We start from the raw sequence: 14076 nt of genomic DNA, 5'->3' as shown, positions 1-14076 counted from the left end.
TGTGCCTATGAGGGCACCGTTTTGTGCGTAGTCTAGCATTGCCCAAAAGCAATGAAACTGAAAAGGTGGAGGTTAAGACTTAAGAAAATTGGGAAATTGAGGGTCATATAGTTAGTGGGAAATTAAACCGTGCAAAGAGAGTGTTTGGTTTTGCGAAGATGTGTTATCTTTCAAGGAATTATGTTAATTTGGTGAAGCAAGAATGGGGTGGTGAGATGGAAGTGCTATATTTTGGGGAGAAGGAAGGAGAAAAGCAAGAGATACCGTAAAATATGACGTGGAAGTGGAGTGGTATGGGCTATTTAAATATGATGGCGTTAATTAAAACCATATACTATGAAAATATATTGAATAATCAACGACAATAACAAGTTAACGAAAGTTTGAATTAACAAAAAAGAAAAAAAATAACAATAGTTTGAAGTGGAAATAATAATTGTATATATAGAACACCTAATAACCGTAAACATTTAATTAATGTCTATTATTTTTATGCATTTTTTTCTTATTATCACATCATATATCGTATTATTTATAATTTAAAATATGGATATACTTTTTTTTCTCTTTAACAGCCATTAGCTTTTGGTGTTCACTAATTATTCTCCAAAAATTGTCCTATTAAACTTTATCAATATTTTATTTTATTATTTAGATAATTTGATTTTAAATGAAATTTCATCTAATATTATTGGATTATAATGTTATAGGTGTAAAGGATTCATAAGTTTTACACAAGATTAATCTAGTTTGATTTTAAATTAAATTTGATCTAAATTTTGCTCTCAATCATGCTTTTTGAGAGATAACTGATATGATATTAAACTAATTTTATTCTCAACCATATTTGAGATCTTTTCATTAAAAATACAAACATATATTAAGTTAGCAAGTAATTGGGTGTATTTTAAAAAAATTATGGTTATAACTCTTTGACTTCACGCTAAACTTATAATACTTAATTATACAAATAATTTAATTCTTGTTAAACTAAAGTTATATTTAACAAAAATAATATTAATGTTTAACTTTTTTCTTCAATATTTCTTTTTACATTTTAGGTTATTGAGACCCACAAAATAAAAATAAATAGTTCATTTAAGTAATTATAAATTGTAGATATTCTCACCCCAAATAAAAAACACTATACACAAAAATAGTTCTTGCTATTGGAACCCAAGAATCACTTTCAAAGCATTATGTCGATGATCATCATTCTGTTTATATATTATACTCATAGTCAAAAGTTAAGAAAATAATAGCTGGCCTTGTATGTGACCCTGAATAAATTTTAAATAATAAAAAAAATCAAATTTACACATTTTTAATTTACAATGCAAGTTCAACATTCATCTTTCAAATGCTCACTTAAGCTTAATTTGTTTACGTGTTTGCAATTGCCTAGTTCAATTTATCATTCATATAGTGTTGTATTCATTTACAATAAATAAAATCATTTACATTAATCGGTGAAACCACTTGTGATCTTACTAATACTAATCTATATTGGATTCATTTAGTTTACTCTAGTTTTGAAAGATAAATATAACTATAAAAATGTTAAATTTATATATGTTTATTGGCCAAATAATAATGAAAGGGTCCCGTAGCTCAGTTGGTTAGAGCGTTGGTCTTATGAGCCGAAGGTCGCGGGTTCGAGCCCCGCCGGGACCATAATATGTATCTCTTTTTATCTCAATTAATAATGACAATTGCTTTGTCTGTTTTATTGGGTACGTATTTCACAGCTGAATTATATATAATATAATCCTTTAGAAGGAATTAACTGTTTTATTACTTACAAAATATTTCTCTATTCATAAATACCAACAAATCAATATAAAATATTACATGTGAATATACATTTAACATTTTTGGTAGAAATTAAAATTTTATTATCCTTTTTTTTTAATTTCAATCAAGAATATTTCTCAATCAATAGTTGGAGTCTAACTCCTTTTAAACTATAAAAGTCAAGGGAGTAAGTTTTATCTCCCCAACAAAACAAATTTTATACCAAATAATATTTATTATTCAATTTGAGGAGTTGATTTATAGAGATAATTATTGTTTGATGCATCTCATATTACAAAGGTTTAATATAGTTGAAAATTGTACTTACCCTTGAATTTCACTTGTAACTGACGGGCTGCACATAATGCATATTGAGCAAGATTGAACTTAATTTGCTGCATCGTGAAAAAGTCTTAAAAATAGAAGAACCACTTTTAATTAATAATCATGATATTATTTATGCATTTAGTTATTTTTCTTGTATTTTTACTTAATATAAGAAATACCAACTCCACGGGCTGGTCTTGACATTTTACATACCTAGAGTAAAACAATAGATAGAGAAGTCTTTGATGTATAAGTATCGTAAACATATATTTAATAAAAAAAATAAGGACATTATCGCATTAATAATATTCCATCTTTAGTTCCATAATAATCGTCATATTAGAATAAAAAATTTATCTCAAAATAATTATTATTTTACTTTTTATATGTAACATTAATTATTATTTTTCACTTATATCCTTTATAATATTAATTTTATGGGTTACAAAATCTAAAAATAAATTAATGATGATAAATTTAATTTTGTAAAATTATTATTTTCTTTTGTTTATTTATTAGTTTTTTTTTTCAATTTGTTTAAAATAATAGAGAATGACAATTATAAGGAAACGTAGGGTGCACAATTTATTAATTAAAAAATATTTTCTCTATTCATAAATACCAACAAATTAATATAAAATATTACATGTGAATATGCATTTAACTTTTTTGGTAGAAATTAAAATTTTATTATCTTTTTTTTTAATTTTAACCAAGAATATTTCTCAATCAATAGTTGGAGTCTAACTCCTTTTAAACTATAAAAATCAAGGGAGTAAGTTTTATCTCCCCAACAAAACAAATTTTATACCAAATAATGTTTCAATAAGTTAAAATTTGAAAATTGAATGAGTTTTTGAAAATGTCGATAAGATGAAATTGTTGCAAAATATTCAATTTTTTTCTTAAATATTCGTATTAAAGTTGTCTAGTTTTTTTGCCTCTCTCAAACATGAGCTTGGACAGTCGTACCCAAAAACTGTCCCAAGACAAACACTCTTTTACATCCTCTCTAAAATGAATATGAAATATAATAAAGACTTTGACAAAATAATTTAAAAAAACTAAAACAACACAATTAATGGATACGTATAACAATCAAAGAAAAAAATTGACACAATTCACACATCTCAATAAATGGTGCTTAAATATCTCATCCAAAACATCTAACTTTTCATTAGTGATAACTTTTACAAACTCTTGCAAATATTTTTTCAACAGTCTAATAAAATTATTATAGACAACAAACTCTTTCTCTTAATAAAATTGACATTGGATATGGCCTTAGTCTCGGGTCCTTGAGGTGAATATCAATAATGCATACGACCGAGTGGATTAGAACTATTTACGTGTTGTTATGTCAAACATGGGACCTTACTCTTGCATATGCAAAGAGACTGTTTCCGGATTTGAACCGATGACCAACAAGTCACCAAGACACAACTTTACCGCTACACCAGGACTCACCCTCATATATATATATATATATATATATATATATATATATATATATATATATATATATATTACATGAAAAAAAAAAAACTGAGAATCATAGACGAGGACATGTGGGGCTACCCACCTACAATAACTTGTCCAATGAAACCAGCTAATTGATTAGACTATCCGTGGGAAAAAAAAGTGACTACACCACTTTCAGTTTCTTGAATTTGAAAACTCTTTTTTAGAAGCTCTTCAAATTAAAAACTACTAGTAATTTCTTCCTTCCCAAAACTAAATAAACCTCCTTCGACTGTGCAGGGTACATTTCTCGATATCAGACCACACCTCTGTTTTCTGTAAGCCTCTTATTGGTTCCCTAACGAATGTTGTTAATTACGTTGTACGTTGTTCTGACTATTTATTCAGCTTCGGTTGTAGCCACGAACGCATCGATCTCTTGCGGTGAAGGTGATGACAGAGATTATTAACTCATGCTTAGTTTTGAGTTCAGAAGAAAGCACGCAGCAGAGGTATCTATCTCCTCAGCTTAAAGCTTTTCGATTAATCACTTTGAATACTATTTTTGTTTTTTTAGTGAGCTATAACACAATCAGACTTAAAAAATAGTATCTTATAGAATAGTCAATTACAAATTTTTTTGAAATATGACCACTAAATCACATGAAAAAAAATACATAATAATCGTGTTGAATATATGATTATATTGTTAATTAAACTCAATATCCAAATTTTTTTTATCTTATAGAAAACGAAACAAATATCTACTTTAACCATCTAATTTAGTGTTGAAATATAGTAGAAATAAAAAAATTGAACATCATATAAATAAAGATGACATATAAACTTGAATTTTAAGATTTTATGTTAAAATATGATATAAGTTCCATCATGTAATTATTCATTACTCATTACAAGTTGGTATGCAGTCTACTTTTAGACATACTTTCTCTAACCTTCTATCTTTATTACTTTTTTACTTGTTTTTCTAATTCTTTTATTTAATTAGTTAATTTTATTTTGTTTTTCATTTTTTTAATTAGTTACATGGCATATCAAAGAACTTTAAAATTGCTAACTGAGATGATCGACCACTTAGTCACATTTAACTGCACAAGCAAATTGAGTTAGGAAAAGAATTAAAATCTAATATTTCTAAAATTTTAGAAATTAAATGCAAAGAAAAAAATTCAAAAAACTACATGTAAATCTGGTATATTTTTAGAATATAAAAAAAACATATTTAATCCCTCTATATATTAATGAGGCATCGGGAAAGAATTTTCAAATATTAATGTGAATACAATTTTCTCCTATAGTTCAATATATTCAGTCTTAATTTGTCCCTACTTTTGAAAACTTATTATGTTGAAATTTTTACCTATATCTAAATGCAAGGACAAGATCGCTACTTCATTTCAGAAATCTCGAAGTGCAGCCAAGAAGTTGCTTGAAGATTTCACAAAGAAAGGAGGACTAGAATCGCCAAAAGAATAGGTCCAAAGTCCAATGAAATTAAAATTCATTATTGTATTGTGTGCCTCAATTAGCACGTTTGTATGTATGGGACAATGGGAGCCAACTTGGAGCACAAGAGCTGCAGAAGAAGCTGAGGTTGTGGCAGCAATACCATGTTCAGGACATGGAAGAGCCTACTTAGATGGTCTTATTCTTAAAGATATGAATAAGTCTCTTTGTGAATGCAATTCATGCTATGCTGGATCTGACTGCTCCCAGTTTTTATCTGATTGCCCTGCCAACGCTGATGGGTAACCCTAGCTTTCTCATAAATTCAATAATCTATTAACTGCTAATTCATCCATGGTCATTGCAATAGTTTTTGGACATGTTGATTTATTTATTTTTTTTACCTAGCTTCTAGTGAAGTTGATATAATATTGTTTAATGGAAGTGAGAGGGACTAGGTAAATATCTTGCATCATTAGAAAGTCAAAGATTTTAAAAGGGCTGAATATTTTGAGTATCATTGGATGATAGATGACCTGCACCTATTTTATACATTAAATGGTTCATCTAAACATTTAACATTAAATAAAATTAAATGTTAAAAATGTAGTGTATAAACTTATCCCTTGCAAAATTTTAAATCACATAAAAAAAAGAAACAAAAATAACAAAATATAGTCTTTGTCAATAAACCATTTAGATCATCTCGGTTTAATATTATTTTTGGCCTTTAAGTAAGTTATCAAAAGTTTAATTCATATATATATGTAAAAATATATATGTTAAGAGAAGTTAATGTCTTAAAGGAATCTCGATATCTAGAGAGGATAGTTTTTAATTCTCAGTTGAGAGAGATATAGGTGCACAAGTGTGTGTGTATATATATATATATATATATATATATTGTTTTTTTACTGATAAAATTTATTGAATATGTTTATTGCAGTGGTGATCCATATTTTATGGAGCCATTTTGGATGTGAAATGCAGCAAGTAGTGCCATCTTAGTATCAGGATGGCATAGAATGGGTTATTCTTATAGCGATGGATCATACATCTCACAACTATTGGTTGAGTACATAAAAAAACTTGATGCCATCGTTGGGAATGCAATCAGCGAAGGAAAGTACATCGTATTTGGAAGTGGCTCAACCCTCTTCTCAATGCTGCTGTTTATGCCTTGTCTCCCTACTCTTCAATGTTTCCAGCAAAAGTGGTAGCCACAGCACCATATTATCCGGTGAGCTTTTTTTTTTTTTTTTTAATAAACTAATGTTAGTTGTTAGTTTAGTATTTTTTGTTAACTATTATTTCTTTTTCCTTCTTTCTCTCTTCGCCTGGCAAGCTTCAATAAAATACTTCTTTAAACAAAACTTAGATGTAATTCTTTAAGTGTAGTTTTGGTGTTGTTTTAAAATTAAAATTATAGTTTTGTTTATCTCGATCATTTATGTTAACCTCTTAATACAAACATTTATCTTATTAATCACAGAATAGCAACACCTAAGAAACTATAACTAGGTTTTTCTAATACTTTTGGTTATATATACATTTATTTATATGTTTATGAAATTAGATAGATAGATGACATAAATTATGTTAAACTTTTTGAAACAGCTCCATAGAGACCAAATTAACGCAAATTTTTAATTCTAGGGATTTTAGTTATGAAGGAGACACATCCTTGTGGAAAAACAACACAAATAGCAGCTTCAGATTTATTGAGTTTGTGACTTCACCAAACAATCCAGATGGAAAGTTGAACAAGGGAGTTCTCAAAGGCTCTGATGTGAAAACCATTTATGATCGAGCCTATTATTGGCCACATTTCACTGCTATTTCTTCACCAGCTGATGATGATCTTATGGTGTTTACAATTTCTAAGCTCACAGGCCATGCTGGGAGTAGATTTTGGTGAGATATATCACTATGAAACTTTCATCGTGCTAATTTACATAATTAATTTAATGTGATTAAGATTAATAAATTATAACTCCGTTGAAGACTTTTATTTTGCCTGTTAATATAAAGTTTGGTATTTTTTATGATTATTCATTATGGAATATATAGATTGGCATAAAATAACAGTTATAACTCTAAAGATTACTTGAGAATTTGAGAACTTTTACAAGTTGTTAGAGAGCCTGAATCACTTATATTGGAGCCGAGGTTCCCAATGTATGGTCAAGAATTTGTTGGCTTTAGATCAATCTTATCTTCATAAATATTGTTAATAATATAAAGTGAGTGTAACACTTTCAGATCAAAATTAAACTCTGTTTTTATCAATTAATAAGTAACACATAAGTGTTATATATTGTGATTTTCTAACAGATGGACAATAATAAAGGATGAGGCAGTATATCAAAAGATGATGATATATTTGAGATTGAGCACCATTGGAATTTCCCGTGACGTTCAGCTGAGAGTTTTAAAGCTTTTGGACGTGGCTACTGAAGGAGATGGAAAAGAAATATTCCAATTTACATATTCAACAATGAGAGATCGTTGGATAAGGTTAAAACAAATCATATATAAATCAAAACAGTTTTCTCTACAGAAATTGTTTCCCAATACTGTGCCTTTTTCAAGAGGGTCAGAGATCCTTCACCAGGTAAATGTTAATTTCTGATCACATTTTTAGGTTTTTATCATTTTTTAATTATGTTTATAAATATTACATTTGTTCTTAACCATTTTAATTTTGATTGTGTCTTACGCCATTTATTTCATCAATTTTATGAAGAATTAATTAATTGCCGTCTAACTTCACCAGCACAATAAAAAGTTGAGTAAATATATGAAGTTTTCCCCTTGTTTACATAACAATTTGGTTTCAATTTGGTTTACATAATGTTTGTTGTTGTTACTATTGAATGGCAAGAAATAAAGAGTATTTAATTAATTTTCAAATATTTTAAAATTAATGTCCAAGCTCAATCAATGCAACTTAAATAAATATACACCACTAGTTGTTAATAAATGTGTCAGTCTAAGATTCGGTCTATTATATATCATAAGATTATTTTGAATAAGATATCAATAATCTTAATATATTAATATATTTGTAATGATCTTTAGTATTTAAATAATAAATCTCATTAATTAAAAAAATATATAAATGATATATATGTAGATATCATTATTAAACCTACTCTCATTTAAAGCATGATTCATTTTCTTATAGTTCAAACAATTAAGTTCAACTCTCAATTCTTTGCTAAGCATCTAGAATTATGATAAAATGGTGATCAAACATCTCATATAGATAAGATTAATAAGAAAAGAATCATGAGAAGAATTCAAATAAATATAAAGGCAGTGCAATTAGGTTAAATAACTAAGCTAGCTAGCCCAGCCCAATCCTAGAAAACAGGATTCTACTAACATAGACATGGTAGTACCCCAAAACAACATAAACAAAGAAATTAAAACCAAAAAGAATTGTATGAGAAAGTCACAATCCTCAAACCTAAACCTAAGCCGCTACGATAAAAAAAAGAGTTTCCGGACCTTTTCCTAACCCTTAAGAGAGTTTATTTATATCTAGGGAGCAAAAAAGGTCCAAATCCAACTCAAAACAAAATATAAAAATAACAGAAACAAGGAGTGATGCACGCCACACGAGTATAGCAGGTGGATGTGCAGAGCAGCCTAGTGTCAAGCAGTAAAAATCTTTTAATTTTATGTAACATTAGTGTTGCTAAGACTTATACATTGTCAAGCAATTCAAGGATTTTCTGAAAGCAGGACAGGTACACCAAACTGATAGGTAAGTGTGTAACCACATAACGACAGCAACAATTTAAAAATAAAGAATCTCCCTACTAAATTGACTAGGACATTTGTGGAGGGAAAGAGGTCCTTCTGCCATCAGTACAGGGTTAGGTTCTCAGTAAATGTGAGTGCTAAAAGAGGAAATAAAAATTATAAAAATTGATCACAACTTCAGAACTTATCCAGACTTACTTGCTTCAGAAAGAATTGAAACAAATTATTTATACTATTCAGAGCCACAATAAAAGGGATGATTCAAACAATTATGAAGGACTACAGTGAGCAGTATTGGCTATATACATGCAATGAGAAGGACAACAAAATCTGCAATGAAACCATTCAATAAAGGAATTCGGCAAGCTTGGCGGTTAGCAAGGACTAGACTAAAGTCGGCGAACAACACTACTTTGATCTTGGGACATTTAATTAACAAAATCTTGAAAACGGGAAATAATGAAGATGTGATGATGTAAACTGCTAATTTATAGCCCAAAAGATTACCACGTAGCACTTTCTGAGTGCTTTAGTCAATCTGACCTGAATAACGTAGTGCTTTAACCAACTGAACATAATAACTTGAAATGTGCAAGCTCTATAACTATCTCGTGGAAAAAAAGAATGTACGGATTATTTGGCCCTCAATTTCTATTTGATCATCAAAATGAGCAACTTCTCAAACACCACAATCTCTTACACTTTTCAACCTCAATTCAGAAGAAAGAAGTACTCAACTATATCAAAAGAAAATAGGTATCTCTACAAGAAAAAAAAAACAAATTAGACTTTAAGTAACCCATCTAAGAGTTGATACTCACCTAAAGTACACAAACTAGGGATTTAAAGTCTAAGACTCTAAGTCAGCTGACATCAAATTAAAGCTTAACTCTAATGAAGGAATGGATTAGGTATTAACCTCATAAATAAATTTGAACCTCCATTTCTCATATCTCTTATTCATTATTTAAAACATGAAAATTTTAGATGATCACTAGAGTGCACAATCCTGAATGAGTACAACCAAAATAAGCTCTAACCATTCAAAAAGCTCCAATTAATATAGCAGCAATGACCTCTAGGAAAAGATTGGCAACATTAAGACCTAAGACAACTCAAATGATGCAAGGAAACATGCTTTAGGTTTTAACTCTTCCTTGTCTGCAAAATGACCACAGGAAATAAACAGCAAAAAACAAAATCTGGTTCTACTTTCAATAATCACTAATCAGGGTTAAATAGAGTCGGCTATAAGAGATAAATCATTCTAAATAACAAGAGTTTCAGCTTGGTTGGTTATCTGAATCACTAAGAATTAGTAGTCATTGAACAGAAAAACAAATTAAAGATGAAGCAGCTGGACAATACACTAGAAAGAAAAACCGTACAATCCATAAAAAAATCAATGAAAGATATTGGTATAAGTAGAATATCAAAATAAAAGAAACAGTGCATGACTTTTAATCAAATGAAATGTGATAGAGAGGAAAAATTGGTAGGTTGCCATCAAAATGCATAATAACTTAAATTCTAGTTATTCTTACTACAACAGGCCTTTAGCAATCATTTCATGCAGAAGTTTCTCGGCCTGATCATTCTCATTCTTCTCAAATAAAAAGTACAGGAAACCAGCAGCAACAAATTACTCACCGGAACGCACAATCCTGAATGAGTACAACCAATTAAAATAAGTTCTGTCCTTTCAAGAAGCTCCCATTAATTTATAAGCAATGACCAGGAGGAAAACATCAACAACCTTAAAACCTAAGACAACTCAGATGATGCAAACAAATATGCTGTAGGTTTTAAATCTTCTATTTTTACAAAAAGACCAGGGAAATAAACAGATAAAAACAGAATTCAGTTATACTTTCTATAATCAGGAGTAAATAGAGTCAACTATAAAAGTTAAGGCATTTCAAATAACATGTCTGTTTCAGCTTGGTTTGTTATCTGAAACGCTAACAATTAGCAGTGACTGAACAACACCTTAAAAGTAGACGAGACAGGTAGACAGTACACTGGGAAGAAAAAATGTAGGTATGAGTTATGACAACATTAAAACAATAAATAAATAAATAAATCAATGAATGTTATTGTTACAATACCAAAATAAATTAACAGCATATGATTTTTAATCAAATGAAATGTCCATAGCATAGTCTATGAAACAATCAAATGCGATAAACATTGGTCGCTCACCATGAAAATTCACAATGACTTAATTTGTAACTGGAGAATGCTCACCATGAAAATTCCTAAAACGTAATAGGCCTTTAGCAATCATTTCATGGAGAATTTTCTCGGCCTTATCATTTTCATCCTTCTCAAAAAGAGAACGAATAATGATTTCAAAAGTTACAGCATTAGGGATGCAACCATTGTCTTCCATTTTTGACTTAATGGCCAAAGCTTCATCAAACATGCCCTCTTTACAAAGCCCACTGATCATGACAGTATATGTCCAGACATTTAGACAATAGCCTCTAACCAAGAGATGTTGAAAAAGTTCTTGTGCATTCTTAAGTCTTCCACCTTTACATAATCCATCAATAAGTGCCGTGTATGTGTACATAGTTGGCTGAATTCTCCGTTTCTTCATTTTCATGAATAGTGCAATTGCCTTGTCATGGTTTTGGTTTTTGCATAAACCATCTAATAAGGAAGTGTAGGTGACTACATTAGGTGGTTGACCTCTGTGGTGCATCTCCTTCATAAGATCCAAAGCAGAAGTAATTCTCCCTGATTTACACAAACCATCAATAAGAGAACTGTATGTCACTGTATTAGGAACCATATTTTTATGCGGCATTTCTCTTAGGAGATTCATGGCCTCATCCACCCTTTTACTCTTGCATAATCCATTAATCATTATACTGTAGCTGTGAACACTAGGATTTACTCCCGTCTGGACCATACTGTGGAACATCTGTTTTGCATTCTGCACTTCACCAACTAAACAATACCCATCCATTAACGTATTATAAGTAACAACATCAGGTTTTACTCCTTCTTTTGTCATCACAGCTAATAAATTTTTGGCTTCTTTCACCTTTCCTTCCTTACATAAAGCATCAATCAATATAGTATAGGTATTAACACCAGGGTTGACGTTCTTCAATATCATTTCATTTAATAAACCAAATGCTTCCATTAACTGACCCGCAAGGCAAAAGCCACAAATTAGAGTATTGTAAGTGATAACATTAGGAAAAATTCCTCTAGCATCCATTTCAGAATATAAATCATAAGCCTCGTTTACAAGTTTATCTTTGCATAAGCCATCAATGACGGTGGTGTACATTACCACATTAGGCCTAGTTGATCTGTCTTCAATCATTCTCAGCAACTTGTTGGCGCTTCTCGTTCCTCCTATTTTACAGAGTCCATTGAGCAGGGTCCCGTAACTAACCTGGTTCATCTGAAATCCTAGTGCTACGACCTTGTCATGAAAGTGCAGTGATTTCTTGACCTCACCCTTGAGACACAGACCTTTCATGAGTGTAGTCAAGGTTATGGTATTCGGCTGATAACCTAATTTTAGAATTTTGCCCAACACAGCAAAAGAAAAGGCCATTTGCCCCAAGTGGCAGAAACAATTGATGAGGATGTTCAAAGTAACAAGACATGGCTCAATTCCTTTGACTTCCATTTGTTTAGAAAGGGAAATGACAGTGAGATAATGCTTCAGCTTTGCAAGGGATCCTAAAATCTTGTTAAATTCGATGATGGGCGGAGTACGACGCATAAGGAGCATGTCATTGAACTGGGAAACAGCATCATCAACAACATTGTCAATGGATGGAGGCTGAGAGTGAAAGCAAAGAGGGAAAGTGGGGTTTGGAAGAAAAGGAGGAAAGTTGGGAATGGAAAGAGAGAGAGAAGAGCTTAACCTTCTTGACAGTGAGAATAGTGAGAATGACATTGTTGTGTTGAATGGATTGTGTTTGTTTGGTTGGTTTATGTGAAACAGAGATCAAAGCTCAGTTTGCTCCGATTAGAGAGGCATGAACTGATAGAGGGCAATGCGCTAGCAATAAAATTGAGATATTCAACTTTGATTATGTTTATACCCTAATTTTGACGTGATAGCTTATCTTTGGGTGATAACTTATCTTCAATCATTTCTCTTTTTTTTTTCCAAATTATTTTAAATATTTTTTATTTAAAATATAAAAATACACTAGGATAAAATTAGATATTCACATGTTTGATTCAAAATTTTCATCCCTTTATTTTAAAATTGAGATCTTTAGTTTTCCAATTTTAAAAAATTTGTAATTTTGGTAAAAATTTTAATTTTATCTATTTTTTTTCAATAGAATCCTAAACTTATTATATTCATTTAAAATATCATAAAAATATTTAATTAATTATAAAGTAAAAAAATAAAAGAAATAAAGCATAGACAAAATTTAATATTAAACCAAATCTTTTAAATCTACAAATCTTTTAAAATATGGAAATCAAATGTTTATATTTAAAATAAGGGACTAAAATTGTAGATTTTTGTAAATATCTCAATTGTAAAATAAAGGAACAAATATTACAAATTAAGTAAAATAGAAGGATAAACAATATATTTAAACCTATAGTTATATAATGGTATGTAAATAAAACATTTGATATTTTACATTAATTTTTATTATATCTATTATATATATTATCATTTATTTAATATTTTATCATAAAATAAAAGTATAATTAAATCATAAAAAAGAGATTTAATTAATTTTCAAATATTTTAAAATTAATCCTCAAGCTCAATCAATGCAACTTGAATAAATGCACACAATTAGTTGTGAATAAATGTGTCAATCCAAGATTCGATTTAATATATACGATCAATTTTAGTTTTAATAAAACATTGTTCATTTTTATTATTATATGTATCATTTTATGAAATTGTTAATTTGGTAAATTTCTTGATTTTTAAATTGACAACTTATCATTATAGAGATAGAGATTCTAATAATGAGATACAATTTTTTTTATAACTTTAATTATTTGTTATCGTAAGATTATTTTGAATAAGATATCAATAATTTCAATAGACTAATATGTTTGTAATGATCTTTAATATTTAAATATTAATAAATATCATTAATTAAAAAAATATATAAATGATGTACATGCAGATATAATTGTTTAACCTACTCTCATTATTTAAAGCTTAAGCCCTTTTCTTATAGTTCAAATAATTAAGTTCAACTCTTAATTCTTTCCTAAGCATCTAGAATGATGATAAAATGGTGA

General features: G+C 29.3%; 1 protein-coding gene, 1 non-coding gene and 1 pseudogene across 3 annotated transcripts; 2 read left to right on the top strand and 1 right to left on the bottom strand.

The window, feature by feature from the left end:
* Positions 1-1600: 1600 nt before the first annotated feature.
* On the top strand, positions 1601-1674 carry TRNAI-UAU (transfer RNA isoleucine (anticodon UAU)). Its single transcript has one exon. It is a non-coding gene; the product is annotated as a tRNA-Ile (tRNA).
* A 3344-nt stretch (positions 1675-5018) lies between these two features.
* On the top strand, positions 5019-7674 carry LOC102663733 (tryptophan aminotransferase-related protein 4-like; annotated as a pseudogene).
* A 3180-nt stretch (positions 7675-10854) lies between these two features.
* LOC102663208 (pentatricopeptide repeat-containing protein At1g12300, mitochondrial) lies at positions 10855-12847 on the bottom strand. Of its 2 annotated transcripts, XM_026126010.2 has the most exons (2): positions 12714-12838; positions 10855-12586 (listed from the first exon to the last, which is right to left on the bottom strand). In XM_026126010.2, exon 2 carries the CDS (start codon positions 12575-12577, stop codon positions 11042-11044), a length of 1536 nt encoding a protein of 511 aa, XP_025981795.1. In that variant the 5' UTR covers positions 12578-12586; positions 12714-12838; the 3' UTR covers positions 10855-11041. The 2 variants fall into 2 exon arrangements, with proteins under 2 accessions (XP_025981795.1, XP_006599382.1); XM_006599319.4 differs by having other exon boundaries at positions 10856-12847.
* Between the last annotated feature and the right edge of the window lie 1229 nt (positions 12848-14076).

This window comes from Glycine max, chromosome 16 (genome assembly GCF_000004515.6).
Source record: "Glycine max cultivar Williams 82 chromosome 16, Glycine_max_v4.0, whole genome shotgun sequence".
NCBI classification, from domain to species: Eukaryota; Viridiplantae; Streptophyta; class Magnoliopsida; order Fabales; family Fabaceae; genus Glycine; species Glycine max.
Note: the sequence above shows the minus strand (reverse complement) of the source record. Positions and strands in the feature narration are given on the sequence as shown.